The sequence below is a fragment of the Drosophila persimilis genome, unplaced genomic scaffold (genome assembly GCF_003286085.1).
Source record: "Drosophila persimilis strain 14011-0111.01,24,50 unplaced genomic scaffold, DperRS2 tig00000520-arrow-pilon, whole genome shotgun sequence".
Lineage (NCBI taxonomy): Eukaryota > Metazoa > Arthropoda > Insecta > Diptera > Drosophilidae > Drosophila > Drosophila persimilis.
The window spans coordinates 4499236-4514237 of NW_020825317.1; the positions used below are offsets into that span (position 1 = coordinate 4499236).

Consider the following 15002-nt stretch of genomic DNA (forward strand, 5'->3'; position numbering starts at 1 on the left):
TCTTCGCCGTCTTTCATGCAAATTAAAAGCATATCCACCGACGATCTCTATCTCCATCTCCATCTCCATCTAAATCCCAATCAATGATCGCCGAATGATCATTTAATGAACACCAAATGTGGAAGTCAGAAGCCCAAAGAAGAAAGAAAAAAACCTGCTAATTAGCGAAGAGTCTTCTGTGGAGGAAGGGTCCCTCTCACAGTCGAGGCCCTCTCCCTCTCTCTCTCGTCCGTTGATTGCAGTTAAGCTGTCGGCTGTTGGCCAAACAACACCCACGGATGGTCCCTCCGCTGGCCACCTTGGATGCTACGCATATCTATGTATCTGTGGATGGTTTGCCCCCACATCTAATGCTCTTCTGGCACATAATTAAAATCAATAAGACCCCGCGAGTGAAGAAAAAACAGTCGAATGCAAAGCCAAAAGGCAGACAAAAAGAAATATTTGCTTTAAATATTTGGACGCGCATTTGCGTTGGTGGCTTGTGGCTCTTCCGGAGGAGACGGAGACGCTGATGGGGGCAGAAAACAATAGAGTGGATCGCTGGCGAATCTTCAGGGGAACTCCAGGAGATTTATAGTCTATAGGATCTGTAGTAGAATCTCCAACGAATCTCCATACATTTGGCAGATCTGAAGGTGAACTTCATTTAATCTCTCCATCGGGGATCGCCATTGAAGCTACTTCCATAATTCTGACGAGGCAAAAGCAAATCCCCAATGGGCTCATACGAATATCATCCATTGATAGATCTTCTGTCCAAGCGAACGAGAGAGAGAGAGAGAGAGAGAGAGGGCAACACTTTTTGCGGCAGAGACAGAGGCTTCTGGTGGGATTTCTAGAGGATTTCTAGCCTCCAACTGCTGACACATTTACCAACGACCTGACGACCTGGCCACAACCATTAAACGGCGAATGCCTCCCACCGCTCCCCCGCTCCCCCGCTCCCCCCGCCTTGTACTGCAAATTTGTGTGTGCAACAATTGTGGCAGCGGTTCGTTCGGGGCTGCATCTCCTCCGCTGTGCCAGAGACCAGAGCTCCAGCAGCAGCTCCAGACGGGAGCCAGAACTTGTTTCATTTTTGGAGTCTCGGGAAACGGGTTACGCAAAAACGCAGCAACAACAAAACGAGGCAGCAAATAAAAGGCAAACAAATGTGTGGCAACCATCGCTTGAACTTTGCGGTACGGTACTCCTCGCTCGATCCATACCATGCCGCGCGATGCGTTGCAGCGGCGGCAGCGGCAGCAGCAGCAGGCAGCCACCGACTACTGCGACAGGAGATTGCACCACAGAGATTGCGGCATCCCGGGCAGCAAGATCCAGAGACCAGAGACCTCCTCCTCTCCCCCAGGCTGCTGCTGCTCCACTGGACACATACTTTGTTGCAGACAGCAGTGGAGGGCGACTCAAATCGGTTCTCGATTCAAGAATGCCACATCAAATATTCCCAAAGGATTTACTACTTTTGGAAGAAGATTTTGTTGGTTTAATTGCCTCACATGATTACTCGATTTAGATCCTAAAGCCAAGTCGAATGGATCGGAATCGGATCCGGAATGAAGCTTCCGATTGGCATTTCTACATGATATTTACATGAATTCTACATTGCACTATAAATTGGAAGTACGCCAGCTGGTGGTAGACTATAAGACTACACTCTGCAGATTTCATGGCATACTTTTGGGCGACATTTTGCACAGCTTGCGCTGTTAACTAACAGTGGCGGCGGTTAAAAGTTATTACGCCTGCGGATCAGCAATGGGTATTTGTGATTAGATTCTTGGCCTCAAAACAAAACCAAAATAAATGCTTAAAATCGTGTAAAATTATTGAAAACTATATTTAAAAGATTTAAGTTGTTGAATAAATAAATAATTAAAACTACAGAAAATCAAAACGGAAAATACGTGTGTTCTTAAGGGTTCAGATGTAAATTACTTATAAATTTCAGTTGCTGAGAATTTGAAAGAGTATTCTTTCTCTTCCAAGAGAATCCATCGGATATTGGATCCCACGGGATAACATGGAATGCCGGTAATGACAGAACACAGAAAACTACAGGAAAACAGAAGGAAAATCGTGTGCTTTCTGTGGGGGAGAGTGGGAGGGGGAGAAAACAAACACCCAAGGACAACGACACCGACACTTCATCAGCTTCACTTGAGCTCTCCCTCCCACTGTCAGCCCCCTGTCCCATCACACATTCTGCTGCATTCTGATTTGTATCTTCTGCACTGCTTGTCAAGCAGTAATAATGGAAGGAGAGATAATGAGAAGAAGAAAGGGTAGCCCAGACAGGCGTCTAAGCGTAGTGTGTGTGTGTGTGTGTGTGTGTCAGTGGAAGAGGTACACAGATTGAGTGCGTCTGAAGGGGATCCTCCACGGGAAGACAACCGCAAGAGCCACAATCATCCCTCTTGAATCGTGTTGGGGGAAACCCTTAAGGCGTACCCCTTTCTAAAACAGAAACCAAAGGGTGCCAAGGACAATGCCATTGTCACACCTCCACACTCGCCCTCTCCTCTGGCCCTTTTCTTCTCCATAAGTAGCTCTTGCTCTTCTCCTTTCCATCCCTTTCTTTACCCTTTGTCTGCCTCTCCCACACATCCGTTCGTCGCTCTTCAATTGCCAGTTCCGCATTTTTTCCCCTCATTCGGTGGTGACTTACCTCCGTTACCGTTACCGCTTCTTTTCTCTCTCCTCTCCTTCGCCGGCCTTGTTTACCGCTTACTTTGGCATGCTCCTCCTCCAACCAGAGAGAGGAATGGGCCTGCAAGAAAGAGAGAGGAAAAGTAAAGTGCGGAATGCAGCCGAAACTTCCCAGAGAAAAAGCCCAAAACTCATGAAAGATGGTAGTTTAAGGGGAAAATCATAGAAGGGTACTTTTTGCTTTCCTTTGGAAAAGGTATTTTCTGTAGGAGAAGGAAATTTTGTAAAACAGGAATAGAATAAGCTGCCTATTCCATTGAGAATCTTCTCCATTCCCCGCTCAAGCAACAACCCATTGAGTGGAAACTCAAGCAGCCCCCCTTTCCCCACCACCTCAAGAGCCCAAGAGCCCCTCCTCTATATCGATCGATGCCCCACTTGAGCCGTCTCTCGTCTCTCGATCGGTTATGCCATTGATTCCGAACAACGATCTACCGATGGACGATCTTTAAGAGTCAGGCCAAGTGCCCCAAGAAGTGGGTATTGTCTCCGGAGGGAAAGTGCCACCGACGCGACGCTCGCATGAATGAATGAAGCAGAAATCAAAGCAAAGCAAAGCAAAGCGCAAACAAACAGTAAAACACTTTCAATCAAGAAACAACTGCAATAACTACGAGAATTGTTTAGAGAGCAGCAACAATGAAAAATGAAAATAGCCAATTGAAATGTAGGGGAGTGGCAGCACACGAGCCGCGACACTTTGATACTTTGAGATTAATACATACACTCAAAGAAATAAATGATAATATTGTAAATTAAATATTATATATTCAGTATAGAAAAGAAATATTAAAATATGTCTTCTAAATATACAATAAAATATTTAAATATTTCTCCACTCTTGGAGCATATCTATTGCTATACATCATTCAATTCTATGGAGTCTATGATTATACGATTATATTCCGTAAATATTCCTCTGCTCTGACAATCCTCTCTCTAACAAATGATCAATATTCTAGCCACCACACATACACATGTATGTATTTCCATACGGCACCTTTCGGTGAAATCTCCATCTCCCTGTCTGTTTTATTACAGGCATCCAAATCGCCAAAATTCCATTGGGTTCTATTCAAAGATCGGGTCCATGTGTGTTCTCCCTCTGTTGTTTCAGCCCCTTGTGTTTTGTTGTCAAAACATTGACATTCCGCCCGCCTCGAGGCAGACATTGACCCGAGACCACGCGACCCGCATCTGGCCAGACCATGCCCTGTTTCTCCCCCTTCCACTGCTGCAACGTTCGGTTGCAACATTACAAGGGTGGCTGGAGGTCATTGCTTGCTCAGACAAGAGCGAGGCAGAGTGCGTCCTTTGGATTCCGTGTTGCAGTGTTGCAGTCAACAGAACAGACCACTCCTGTGACCACTTCTGTTCCTCGTGCGCTCTGGCACTCCTGCCACAGCTCCTGGCTGCTGCTCCCATTCCAGCTCCTCCTGTGCGTCCGTTCCCGTTCCCCTTCCATTTTTTTTGCTTCTTAGTGTCAATGACAGTTTGTCAACAGTCCCTGGTACCCAGGAATCGTCCCACCAGCATACAGTCGTTCTCTCATTAGCGCAGCTTTATCGCCAGCTAAAGCCAAAGGCAAACAGTGGTCCAAACCGTCGCCAGGCATCACGGGAGACGAAAGGCACGCAAAAAGCAAAAAAGCAAACGGCAAAAAGAGGCCAAAAGCAAAAACACGGCCTGGGAGCTGAATGCCTGGGACCGAATGCCAGAGAGCCAGAGAGCCAGCCGCCAGCAAATGAGAAATGTTGTCAACATCTCCTCTGGAAGCTCAAACATTTACCCATGCGATAAGATTGCGCATGGCATCGCACCGCCGCCCTGCCTCCTCCCTTCCACCTAACAACACCCCCCCCTCTCTCTCTCTCTCTCTTGCGTAAATATTTAGAGATCCGATAAAGCTAGAACCCCACCCCAGTCCCCCAGACTCCAGGCGTCGAAAGTTGGATAACATTCGAATGCGAAAATTCGAAATGCGGGAAAGGCCTGTCGCCAAAAAGAGAACCAGAGTTTAATAAATCGATATTTATCGATTGATCTGTTAAGAGATCAAAGCTGGAGATCATAGATCAAAACAGAGACAAAGGGGACTGGAAATGCAGATATCTAACCATGGAAAATCGATCAAAGATGGCACAAAACAGAAGCGAAGACCTTACAAAAATGCAATAAATCGTGTTTATCGATCAAGGATATTGCCACAAAAATTAAAGAAATTCCCAAATGGACAAATAGGACACCCTGTTACGAAAGTTGAATAATCCAGCAACTCAGCAATCAATATATTGATATTATAAACGCTCTCTGCTGTCCTTCTGTTCTGCATTTCTGCCCAAGGCCTGAGATTTCGGGTGCTCCAAAGGGAGGCTTTGCTTTGGGAGGATACCATTTGATACCCTGGAATATCGGTAGGAGATCTTTGCCAGATACTCATCCACTCAAGAGGAGCTATCGCTGCACATCCATTGGGAATCGGCCATGGGTATCGACGAATCTCCTCTCTTGCCGGATATATTTGAATTTTTTGAGCGATTGACGCTTACGCTTTCAACGCCAGACACAGATCGCGGGATTCCAGCAGCAGAAGCAGCTGGAACTGGGGAGGGAGGAAAGAGCAGGGGATCGGCAGCAATCGGATGTCTATTTTAAGATCCCTGCCGCACTTGGATGCATCCATCCCATCCCAGTGGATCCTCCCTCGTCCTCGCCTGCTAATAGATCGTAGCAATAATTTAATGGACATCTTGTCCCGCTCTCCGCTCCCTTCGATCTCTCTCCCTCCCTCTGATTCCACGGATCGACAGGGACCGGGACAGATGCCGGTCTCTGGATCGGCGTCGGCCTCTCCAAGAGCATGTCCATATATGTATGTAGAGCGTGCCCCAGCCCCAGCCCAGCCCCTGCCCCTGCCTCTGTCCCTGTCTCTGCCTTAATGCCTCAACCCACATATGGCATGGCCCTGGACTTGGATTTATATTTAGTTTGCTTCCTGCTTTTGCCACTTGAGATGGGAAAAATGTGGAAAAGAAAGGAAGGGAGGAGTACCAGGGAGGAGGCAGGGCAGGGCATGTCTGTCGATCGTTTCGTTGAAAATTGTATCGATTGCACTTTAATTCTACTCTTCACTTGGCTCTGCACTCCTCTCTCTTTCGACTCTCTTTCTCTGGGTGATTTATGGTGAACATTTCCATCCCACACTCTTTCGTTTCTCCCCTTCGTGCGAGAAATCATAATTTCGTGCGCCATATATCATACAGTAGTGTGTGTGTGTTTTGGGTCTCCAAAATTAGTCAACGGAATCATCTTCATCTTTCTTTTTGTTCTTTTTTCTTAATAGATGCCCCAAAGCGGAGTCTGAGCAACATGCCCCTGGGGCACGTGAGGCCTTAATTAAGAAAGAACATCAAATATAATTCCTTGCTCAAAATGTACAAAAATAAACCCAAAAAATAGAGCTTCCCCCTGCAGATGGTTCCATCGGATGACAGATAATGCTTCTTTCCAGAGCATCGATCGATACTCCGCGATAACTGTAATCGATCGATATTCCGCGATAACCCACTTATGGCAGGTTCCATGCCCTGGACTTGGATTTATCTCTGTTTTCGAAAACCTGTAAAGCATTTGAAAAACAGTGGAGCAAATATTGCGAATATGTGGAAAGTGAAAAGCGATGTTTTTCTTTCTTTGGGAGAGACACAAACCGCAGGAACCGCGAAACATGAGAACCCCGACAGGGGGATGGAGTGGGGTCTGAGGCTGCGTAATTAATCAAATCTGTTTCACACACAATTCCAATTCCAATTGCCATTCCAATTGAAGGCCCCCATCCGTTTGAATGCTAAATTAATAGAGACAACAGCTCCACACAAAACTATCCATCTCTCTCTCTCTTGTTGTGAGTGTGTCGTCTCCCCAAGGGCCGCCACGAAGTATCTTTGTATCTGTGTATCTGTGTGTGTTTGCAGTCTGGGTGTCTTGGTGTCAGTCGGTCGTAGGGCTTCTTTTCCTTCTTTCCTTCTTTTACAATGTATCTTTAGGTGGGGTGGAAAACCTCTTAACCCCAAAGATGCGATGATCTCAAACATATTTTGTCATATGCTAATTTCAATTAAGATCTATGTATCTTCCACCATAAAAAAGTACTGCATTCCGTTGTTGTCTGATCCCCAATTGTATTTTGCACTTTGAAGGCAATCGATATGATGGATGTGCCGCAGCAGGGGTTGCCGCTCTAGTTTCAGGTTCCTCCACTCCACTCCACAGCACTGGCAGGCCTTCCTCTTGCTTCCCTTCCCCATTTGGAGGGAGGCCTCTGCCAATCAATTGTTACCCCCTTTTACGAGCGAGAGTTATTTTATCGCAGATTTCGCAGATTTGGAGCAATAAACTTTTACGAATAAATAACGTAGGGTGCGGGAAGTGAACAGAGGGAGAGACGGAGAGACAGGAACAGAGAGAACAAGCGATGACAATAACCGTTTGGTCACTTGGTCACTTTAACAGTTAGAGAGGGAGAGAGAGCAGAGGAGTAGAAGAGCAGAAGAGCAGGCAGAGCTAACAGTTTGATAGAGCAGAGGCAGAGGAGAAGCAGAAATGAGCAGAGCAGAGCCATGGACAGAGACAGAGACAGAGGCAACGGCAGAGGTAGAGGTAGAACGAAGTTTAATTGACGTTTGAAAATGCTAATTAGGTTCGATGGCTGCTTGAAGAGAGCGCGAGAGACAGGGACGGAGACAGAGCCAAACCGTAACAAAAGAAGAACCCAAAAAAGTAGAGCCAAACGGTTCTTTGCATATTTCGAGAACTTAATCACACATAGTAAATACATACGTATGTATGTACATATGTGTGCATGTGTGTAAATCTTCATCTGAGATTTTTCGAGTTCCTGGACAGCAAATTTGGCAGTGCAAGCGCCCGCGCGTGCTTCACCGGGCAGGAGGGAAGGAGATTCAATTTCTGATGACTCTTGTTTATGTTTTAGCTTCGGTTTCACTAGGCAACCCGTCATTACAGCTGTGGGAAGGTCTGTACATGTGTAGGCACAGATAATACGATGGATGTATCAGATAACGGCATTAAGTTTGATGTGCCCCAAAAGTGCTCTTTAGCTTTAGCCAAGTGCCTTCATACCGCATCAAGCAGAAAAACTATTGCATTACCATTGAAAAAAGAGTGCAAACATACGGCCTGTAAGGGATATCCGCACTCTGATGCGTTACATATGTATGTATATTTTGCCTTCGGTCTCCTTCCAGCCTTCGCCTCCACCTCTGCCTCTGTCTCTGATGCTGCTTTGCTGCTTTTCTCTCTCGTCTCCTCTTTGGCAGCAGAGCGTAACGCGACGCACGCGCCGCTTTCGGGCAGCAGCGACGGCAGGCGACGCAAAGGAATTTTATGCGCAGGCGCAGCCCCAAAAAGGCCAGCGACTTTTGTCTTCTGCTGCTTCCTCCGCATGCTGCGCGGCTGTTGTTGCCTTGGTATTCGTTTTTGTTTTCAAGTAGGAGGACAATCCGCCTCGGATCCCGTTCCCACACTCTCAGCAGGAACCAGGCAAAGAGCAGGATGGAGACGGAAGGGAAGGGAAGGGAAGATCGACTGCAGATGGTCTCGGGTAGATGATAATTTGTATACCCTATACACCTACTCGCAGCATCCGAGAGAGCGGCTCCCACAGTAGTTTAACCACTCTCTGGCACACAGATCAAGAGAGCAAGGTATTTTTATGCAAGGTGACGCATTCCAAATATTGCTAATAAAATTCAACTAAAGGCCCCACCTTGCATTCATGCACCCCGCACACTGACCACACCACAAGTAAAAGCAAAAGCAAAAGCAAAAGCAAAAGCAAAAGACCAGTAGCAGAAAGGAGAGAGCAAAAGGCAGAGTGAAGAGCGTGACAGAGCGGGCCAGGCAATCCTGATCCGAGTTCAATGTCAAGTTCAGTGTCGTTCATTCGACAAATTTCGTGATTTCATCGAAACTTAGATCCCTTCGCCTAAAACTTATATCATTTTCGGGTGCTCACAGTTATCAGAGCCCTTGAAAAACCTAGAGCCTATACAAAAAATAATTATACAAAATAATTTGTTCAGAAAGAAATAGAACAACGGGCTTTCCGAATTAGGAAGGGCTACTGCAGATGGTAAGTTTGTATGGTTTGGGTGGGGGGCCCTGAGGTCAGAAGTTATAGCCCTATTTCAACCCAACAGAACTTGCGGCGGATAACACATTCCCTAAAAGGAACACCGCGCCTATTGGTGACTGACTAGAACAGGATAAGGCGAAGAGTAAGTTTGAATTTTATTTAGTTTGCTGTTGTTCTTGTGGTTTCTGCCATAATGTTGTCATCGGGCCCAGCCGCCTGGCAACTGCTTTCCGCGGTCCCTCAAGCGATAAGTGCCACACTATACAGATTTATATCTCGCGGCGTCCCGTCCTGTCAAGGACGCACTTATCCCGGGGCGAATCTTGATGGGGGGAGGGGCCTGGACAGAACCTGGGTAGGAGGGGTGCGTCACGCTTATGACGTGAGTCATCCAAAAAGTGGTCAGAAAGGGAACCCTGGTGGAGCGGAACGAAGTACAGAAACGCGTTACCCGAAAAGAGCTTTAAAAGGGTTATTAATGATGGCAGGGGGATTAATGGCGGGGGAGGGGTCGTTATGCAAGAACTCGTGACACAACGGATCTGCTGGATCGCGGCCTCTCCCTGTCTCTTTTTGTTTTTTTTTTGTTTTTGTTTTGCGAATTCTGTCATTTCCTTTTATTTCGTTTTCTTTTTATCTACAAAAAATATCCGCAGGGCGCCATTAGGACTACGCTGCCGGCGTCGCCCTGCTTGCTCTGCTGGGACGCTCCCGTTAGTGGTAGGACGGTTTTATTTCGTGGTGGTGGGCAATATGCCGCCAGCAGCAGAAGGGCAGATGCGAGAGGCGATGAGGAGGGAGTTTCATTAGCACACATTTTAAACTAGCTAAGTAATTAAACACGCGAGATTATCTTAGAACCAGTCTAGTCTCTATCCCTATCGCTCTCCTCCATGGCCTACACAGCACGCAAATTTTTGGCCAGCAGCAACACCGCCTACAGAGAGCGAGCGTCCCTGGCTGCTGCACACACACACACACGCACTCGGAAATTTTTATTGATTTTTCACACACAAACACACAATGACACACAGGAGTTTCGTGGAGATAACGGAGGAAAGGCAATACAAATGGACAAACAAATAAAAACAACGATATGCAATTTCTCAACCGTTTCACTACGCCCCGCTCCTCTTCACACAGAATAAATAACACTTACTGCACTCGTACTCTTCGTTTCGTTGGGTCTTCTCTCTCTCTGTGTTTTTTTGTTGCTTTCCTTTGGCTCCTTGACAAAATTTCAGCACACGCCCTAATTTGGCCGACGGAGGGGGCTGCCGCTGGCGCCAACGAGAGGATCCACCGGAGGACACCTATAAACAAAAAGAGACGCACACACACTCGCAAAAAAAGTGCAGGACACTCCCGTTACCGTGCCCGCTGGCTCTCACGTTTTTCTCCGCTGCTGAACGGTTGTTGGAGCGGCCGCGCCAAATCACTTTTATTAGATTAAACAATTGCACAAAGTCATTTCTATTGCACTTTTCGATGCGCGGCTAAGGATTTGAACCCACGTATAAGCGAAGTTTTTTTTTTTAAGTTCGAGCGAATTTCGTAGTTTTTAAATTTGTTTATCGACGCGCGCACAGCTACCGCTCGCTTCATTTGACGGAGGATTCGCGTTCACCAAGCATCTTCCTGTGGGGTGTGTGGGTTGTTGCGGCCGCGGGCCGAGACAGATTGGGGCGGCAAGGCCGTGTACCAGTGTGACCGCGGACTTATCGATAAGAACGCGAACTTAGCCCACATAAGCCCCCTCCATTTAAAAAGTTCAACTACTTGAGGTAAATGGCGGAATATATTAACGATTGTAAATTCTTCTTGTAGATTCATGCCATCTTTCATCTGAACTTAAAAATAACCACGCTAACTTTCACCTCAACTACGCTAACATTATTAAATTTTCATTATTTTCGGTGGAAAATTTAAATACCCCCTTGGATTGCATGGGTTAATCGTTCTCCGTCAGTATTGGAACGCATATTGCTCAATTTGGATGTTCCGTCGAATATTACTAGCTAGATAGAACATTTAGTCATGTCCACCTAATTTTATCCGATTAATGAATCAATTTTCTACCTGATTGACTACTTCTAAGTACCCTCTTTTGTTGTATAGTGTAGAGAACAAGGTTTAAACAAAAAAGGTCAACAAAAAAACAGTGGCAACGTAAGTGAGTATGAAATGTCACGCCCACCGGAGTTTGGCTCAGCTATACCCTATTTCGTTAATATGTATATATGAAGAAACTGTTTTTCCAAGCTGTTTTAAAACATAATTAATATAGAAATGATTTCAGATTGTTGTGTGTTGGACATATTAATGCATATGATTAGGGTGTTGTAAATATATCTCAATCCCAATACCCATTCTTCGTTTCTGTAAGAAGACTAAAATCTTTAAAATATCGTTGAAATACCTTTAAAGCAGAAACTGAATAGTTTGGCCTTCATCATTAGATGACAAACATTCTCTCAGTTCTATAATATCCACTTCCCAGGGTATGCAAAATGTTGCTCAATCCGCGCAATGTTGTGGAACAATGCTGCTGGATTTCACGGCACATGAGTTTGGCCCATACAAATTGAATGTTGCCAGCAGCATAGCATGAGTGTGGAATGTAGGGACATTGTTGAGCTGAAAAGGGACATTGTGGCGAGGAAAAATCCCTCCACGAAGAGAGGATATCCCATCAAAAAATGGAGAGTAAGTCCCAAAGAAAAGAGAGCAAGTCCCAATCAAATCTACGGTCTCACTCTAAAAAATACCGAAAATGTATCATATTCCTCGTTTTTGATCTTCCGTCGAATACTACAAGCTATATAGAACATTTTGCCATGCCCACATAATTTTATACGATTCATGAATAATTTTTCTACTTAACTGGTTTATTCTAAATACTTGCTTTTATTGGATTTCTTTATAACGTGGGAAATGAAATTTAATAGATTGATTAAACTGGCAAAATATACCATTGTATACCGATATACCGTAAATATACCGTCGGTTAAATTTTGACCTCAAAAAATATCGAAAAGTATTAAAAATACCGTAAACGGTCACCCTGCCGTTTACTTTCCAACCAGTGTGACCGCGGAGTTATCGATAAAACATATACGGTCCGACTCTCAGATATATACTAAAATATAGCTTCTCGTTTAAAAAATATACCGAAAATATACTGACGAATTCAAAGTATATTTTAAAAATTAGTGTTGCCCGATGTTAAACGATGTTTGCCTTTTGACTTATCGAAAACATCGATAGCACCTAACAAAAGGGCGTTAAAGTTAAAAATGAATTTAATAAGACCTAAGAAGCTATCTTAATTTAAGGGAAATACTCGGTGGGGCAGGGGTTTGACCAGGTGGCAGCGCTGGAATTTGAAATGTATTTTGTATATTTGAATGTTTTAAGTAAAGTTATCATTGATTTTAGCTTCAAACTAAACATAAGCAACCACTTTACAACTTTAGTTCAAATTGAAATTTATTCGAGCTCAAAATCATAGTTTAAATAATAATTCTTTTTCTAGCCAACCCTTGATTGGCCTTGCGTTTACGAGCTAGGAACTGATACAGTGACACAGTGAGGTGAGATTGCATTGGTGGGGGTTTCTCAGAGGTCTAAAGTATAGCTTAACACCCAACAGATCTACTAAAAGTTATACAATCATGGATTCGGAGGAGAATGGCGGCTACATGTACAGCTGTGAGTCGTGCGAATCAAAACACATGCTCTCGAAACAGGGTACAGGATCGGTTGGATCTGGGTCCGGCTCATCGCAATCAACCAACGCGGTGCATGCATCATCTTCATCTATATCAGATGGGAGCGCTTCAGGGTATTGCATGCAGGATAATGAAACAGATTCGGATAATTCAGACGATATGAATTCGATGGACTTGAGGCATTGGAACTTTGTGGAACACTTTAAAAAGGATCCGACTGGTTTCCTCGATGAAATTGTCGAACGTTATATACATCTGAACAATGTGGTCAAGTTGAAAAGTAATGCGGCCAAAAAGGAAAAACAGATTCTGTCGAACGAGAAGAAGATGAACAGCGATCTGCGCCAAGAGCTAGAGAATTGTAGAAAGAGTCTGGAGAGTGTGAGCACCACCTGCCGCAACTTGGCAGCTGAAAGTCAACATTTTATGGGGGAATTGGAACGTGCCAGGCAGAAGTTTTACGAACAGCGCTCTGAACAAATGCAGGAGCACAACGGAGTTTGTGCCGTCCTCCGAAGCGAATTGCAGCAGGCCCAAGAGATGTGCCAGAGCCTGGCCGATGAAAAAGAAAAGCTCGTCGAAGAGGTAGACTTCTACAAGAGTCTGGGAGAGGGAGAGAGAGCGTCCGGCGGCCCCAATCGGAAATACAAATTACTTTGTGCCGCTCTTAAAACCGAGCTCCACCATAATCAAACTGTTATTCAGGACTTGGGAAAGTACAACGAAGACTTAGAGGAGAAAGCCATCGGTGCGACCGAAGAAATGCAGAATCTGAGCGCTGAAAATGAAAAGCTTCAAGTGGAACTGAAGTTCTACAAGAACCAGTACTTTGACGAGAACTCCGAGGAAGTGCAAAAGAACAAAGAACTGCAGCAGGAACTCACAGAGGTGCAATCAAATTTCAAGAGCCTGGCCACTGCCAATGAGAAGCTTTTAAAGGAAATAGAGATCTACAAGACTGTCTTTTACAAAGACAAATTGGCGGCGAATGAGAAAGTCAAGGAATTCTGTCGTAAACTCCAAGGAGAGCTCCTCGAGAAAAATAAAACTCTTGAGAAAGTTCGTTCCACGAACGAAAAGTTACAAGACAAAGTAGGTCACATGAAATTAATGTTGAACCGCTTGGACCTCCATTCAAAGGGACTCAAAATAGCCCTCGATGAGAACTCTGAACTTGAAAAGCGGATGGTTGTGCAAAAGAAGGCCATAGAGCTACTCGAATCTCTGAACGCAAAGTTACGTGCGGATGCCACAAATACACGCGATTGCTTCAAGAAGCTGAGGGAAAGCTTTAAACTTGAACTGGCCAAAAGACAGGTCCACAGCTGTTCAGAATGCTCACGGCAGGGGGAGGGCGAGGGCGATGGGGCTGGTGCTGGTGCTGGTGCTGACCACGAGCATGGAAAGAACCAAAAACTGCACTCCCTGCTCATGAAGATGGTCCGTCATGTGGATAAGCTGTCCAAAATAAGCCGCACCGCCAACACCAGTCCCAGCAGCTCCAGCAGCAACATCTCGATGTCCCAGATTCTAGGACGGAACCACCTGAAGATGGACCCCGAGGAGGTACTAGAAGATGTGTTCAAGACATTCTGTGACTTGGCCACCGACTACTGGGTGACCCAGATGCATCCTATGCAATCGATGGAGGCCAGGCCATCGACTGGAAGCTGTCGTTCATCAGACGATGAAAATTAACTGGAAACTCATCAGCAATAATGCAACCTACAGTACAGTACATCCACTATACACTACACTACATACAATACATATACACAACTAGAGTTTGTCTATACATGTACTATTGTTATATTTTTTACGATTTATGAACGGGGACATCTATGTACCCAGACACCCCACTATACCAGCAATGTATCATTCAAATTCACCATTGTACTATTTTGTATTCACACAGTTTTTCAAAATTAATTATCAAAATTCAACGCGCCCAGTGGGAAAACTAGTTCCAAGGAACCAGAACTTGGTGGTGGGTGCATATACATATTGAATTGCAATAAATTGAGCTCTTTTCCTGGTTAAATTGTGCAACCGCCATTTTATTGTACAGCAGTTAATACTGTTGCAGAACAACCACTCGGTGCAGCGTGGCTGAGTGGTGCTCCTATTCATCCTGAATGCCCTTGAGAGCACTATTGTCGTCCGAGGCCTTCTGCTGCAGTTGGTGGTGCAAATGGAGATGCCAGGTCAAGCGAGTCTTGTGGGGGAAAACCTTTGATGGTTAAATGGAGGCTGTCTCAATTAAAGAACAACTTCTTCGATGGTAACATAGGTTTTTGAACCGATTGGAATTGGAGGAGGCACTGGAGGGAGGTTTCCCTGTCGGGAATTGGATTCCCATCGATTCCAATAGAAAATTGGTAGAGACTACTGTGGTCTTGTGG

General features: G+C 45.2%; 1 protein-coding gene across 2 annotated transcripts; it reads left to right on the forward strand.

Moving 5' to 3' along the window:
* Positions 1-8681: 8681 nt before the first annotated feature.
* On the forward strand, positions 8682-14641 carry LOC6596695 (ELKS/Rab6-interacting/CAST family member 1). 2 transcript variants are annotated; one of them, XM_002021928.2, is made up of 4 exons: positions 8701-8866; positions 8934-9011; positions 12405-12462; positions 12522-14641. In XM_002021928.2, the coding sequence occupies exon 4, from the start codon at positions 12544-12546 to the stop codon at positions 14296-14298; it is 1755 nt and encodes a 584-aa protein (XP_002021964.2). In that variant the 5' UTR covers positions 8701-8866; positions 8934-9011; positions 12405-12462; positions 12522-12543; the 3' UTR covers positions 14299-14641. The 2 variants fall into 2 exon arrangements, 1 of the variants encoding a protein (XP_002021964.2); XR_003408929.1 differs by lacking the exons at positions 12405-12462; positions 12522-14641 and adding an exon at positions 9526-9840 and having other exon boundaries at positions 8682-8866.
* The last annotated feature ends 361 nt before the right edge of the window (positions 14642-15002 follow it).

What these genes read in the sequence shown, in the direction of transcription:
- LOC6596695 (XM_002021928.2), top strand. Translation starts at nt 12,544, where the DNA reads ATGGATTCGGAGGAGAATGGCGGCTACATGTACAGCTGTGAGTCGTGC.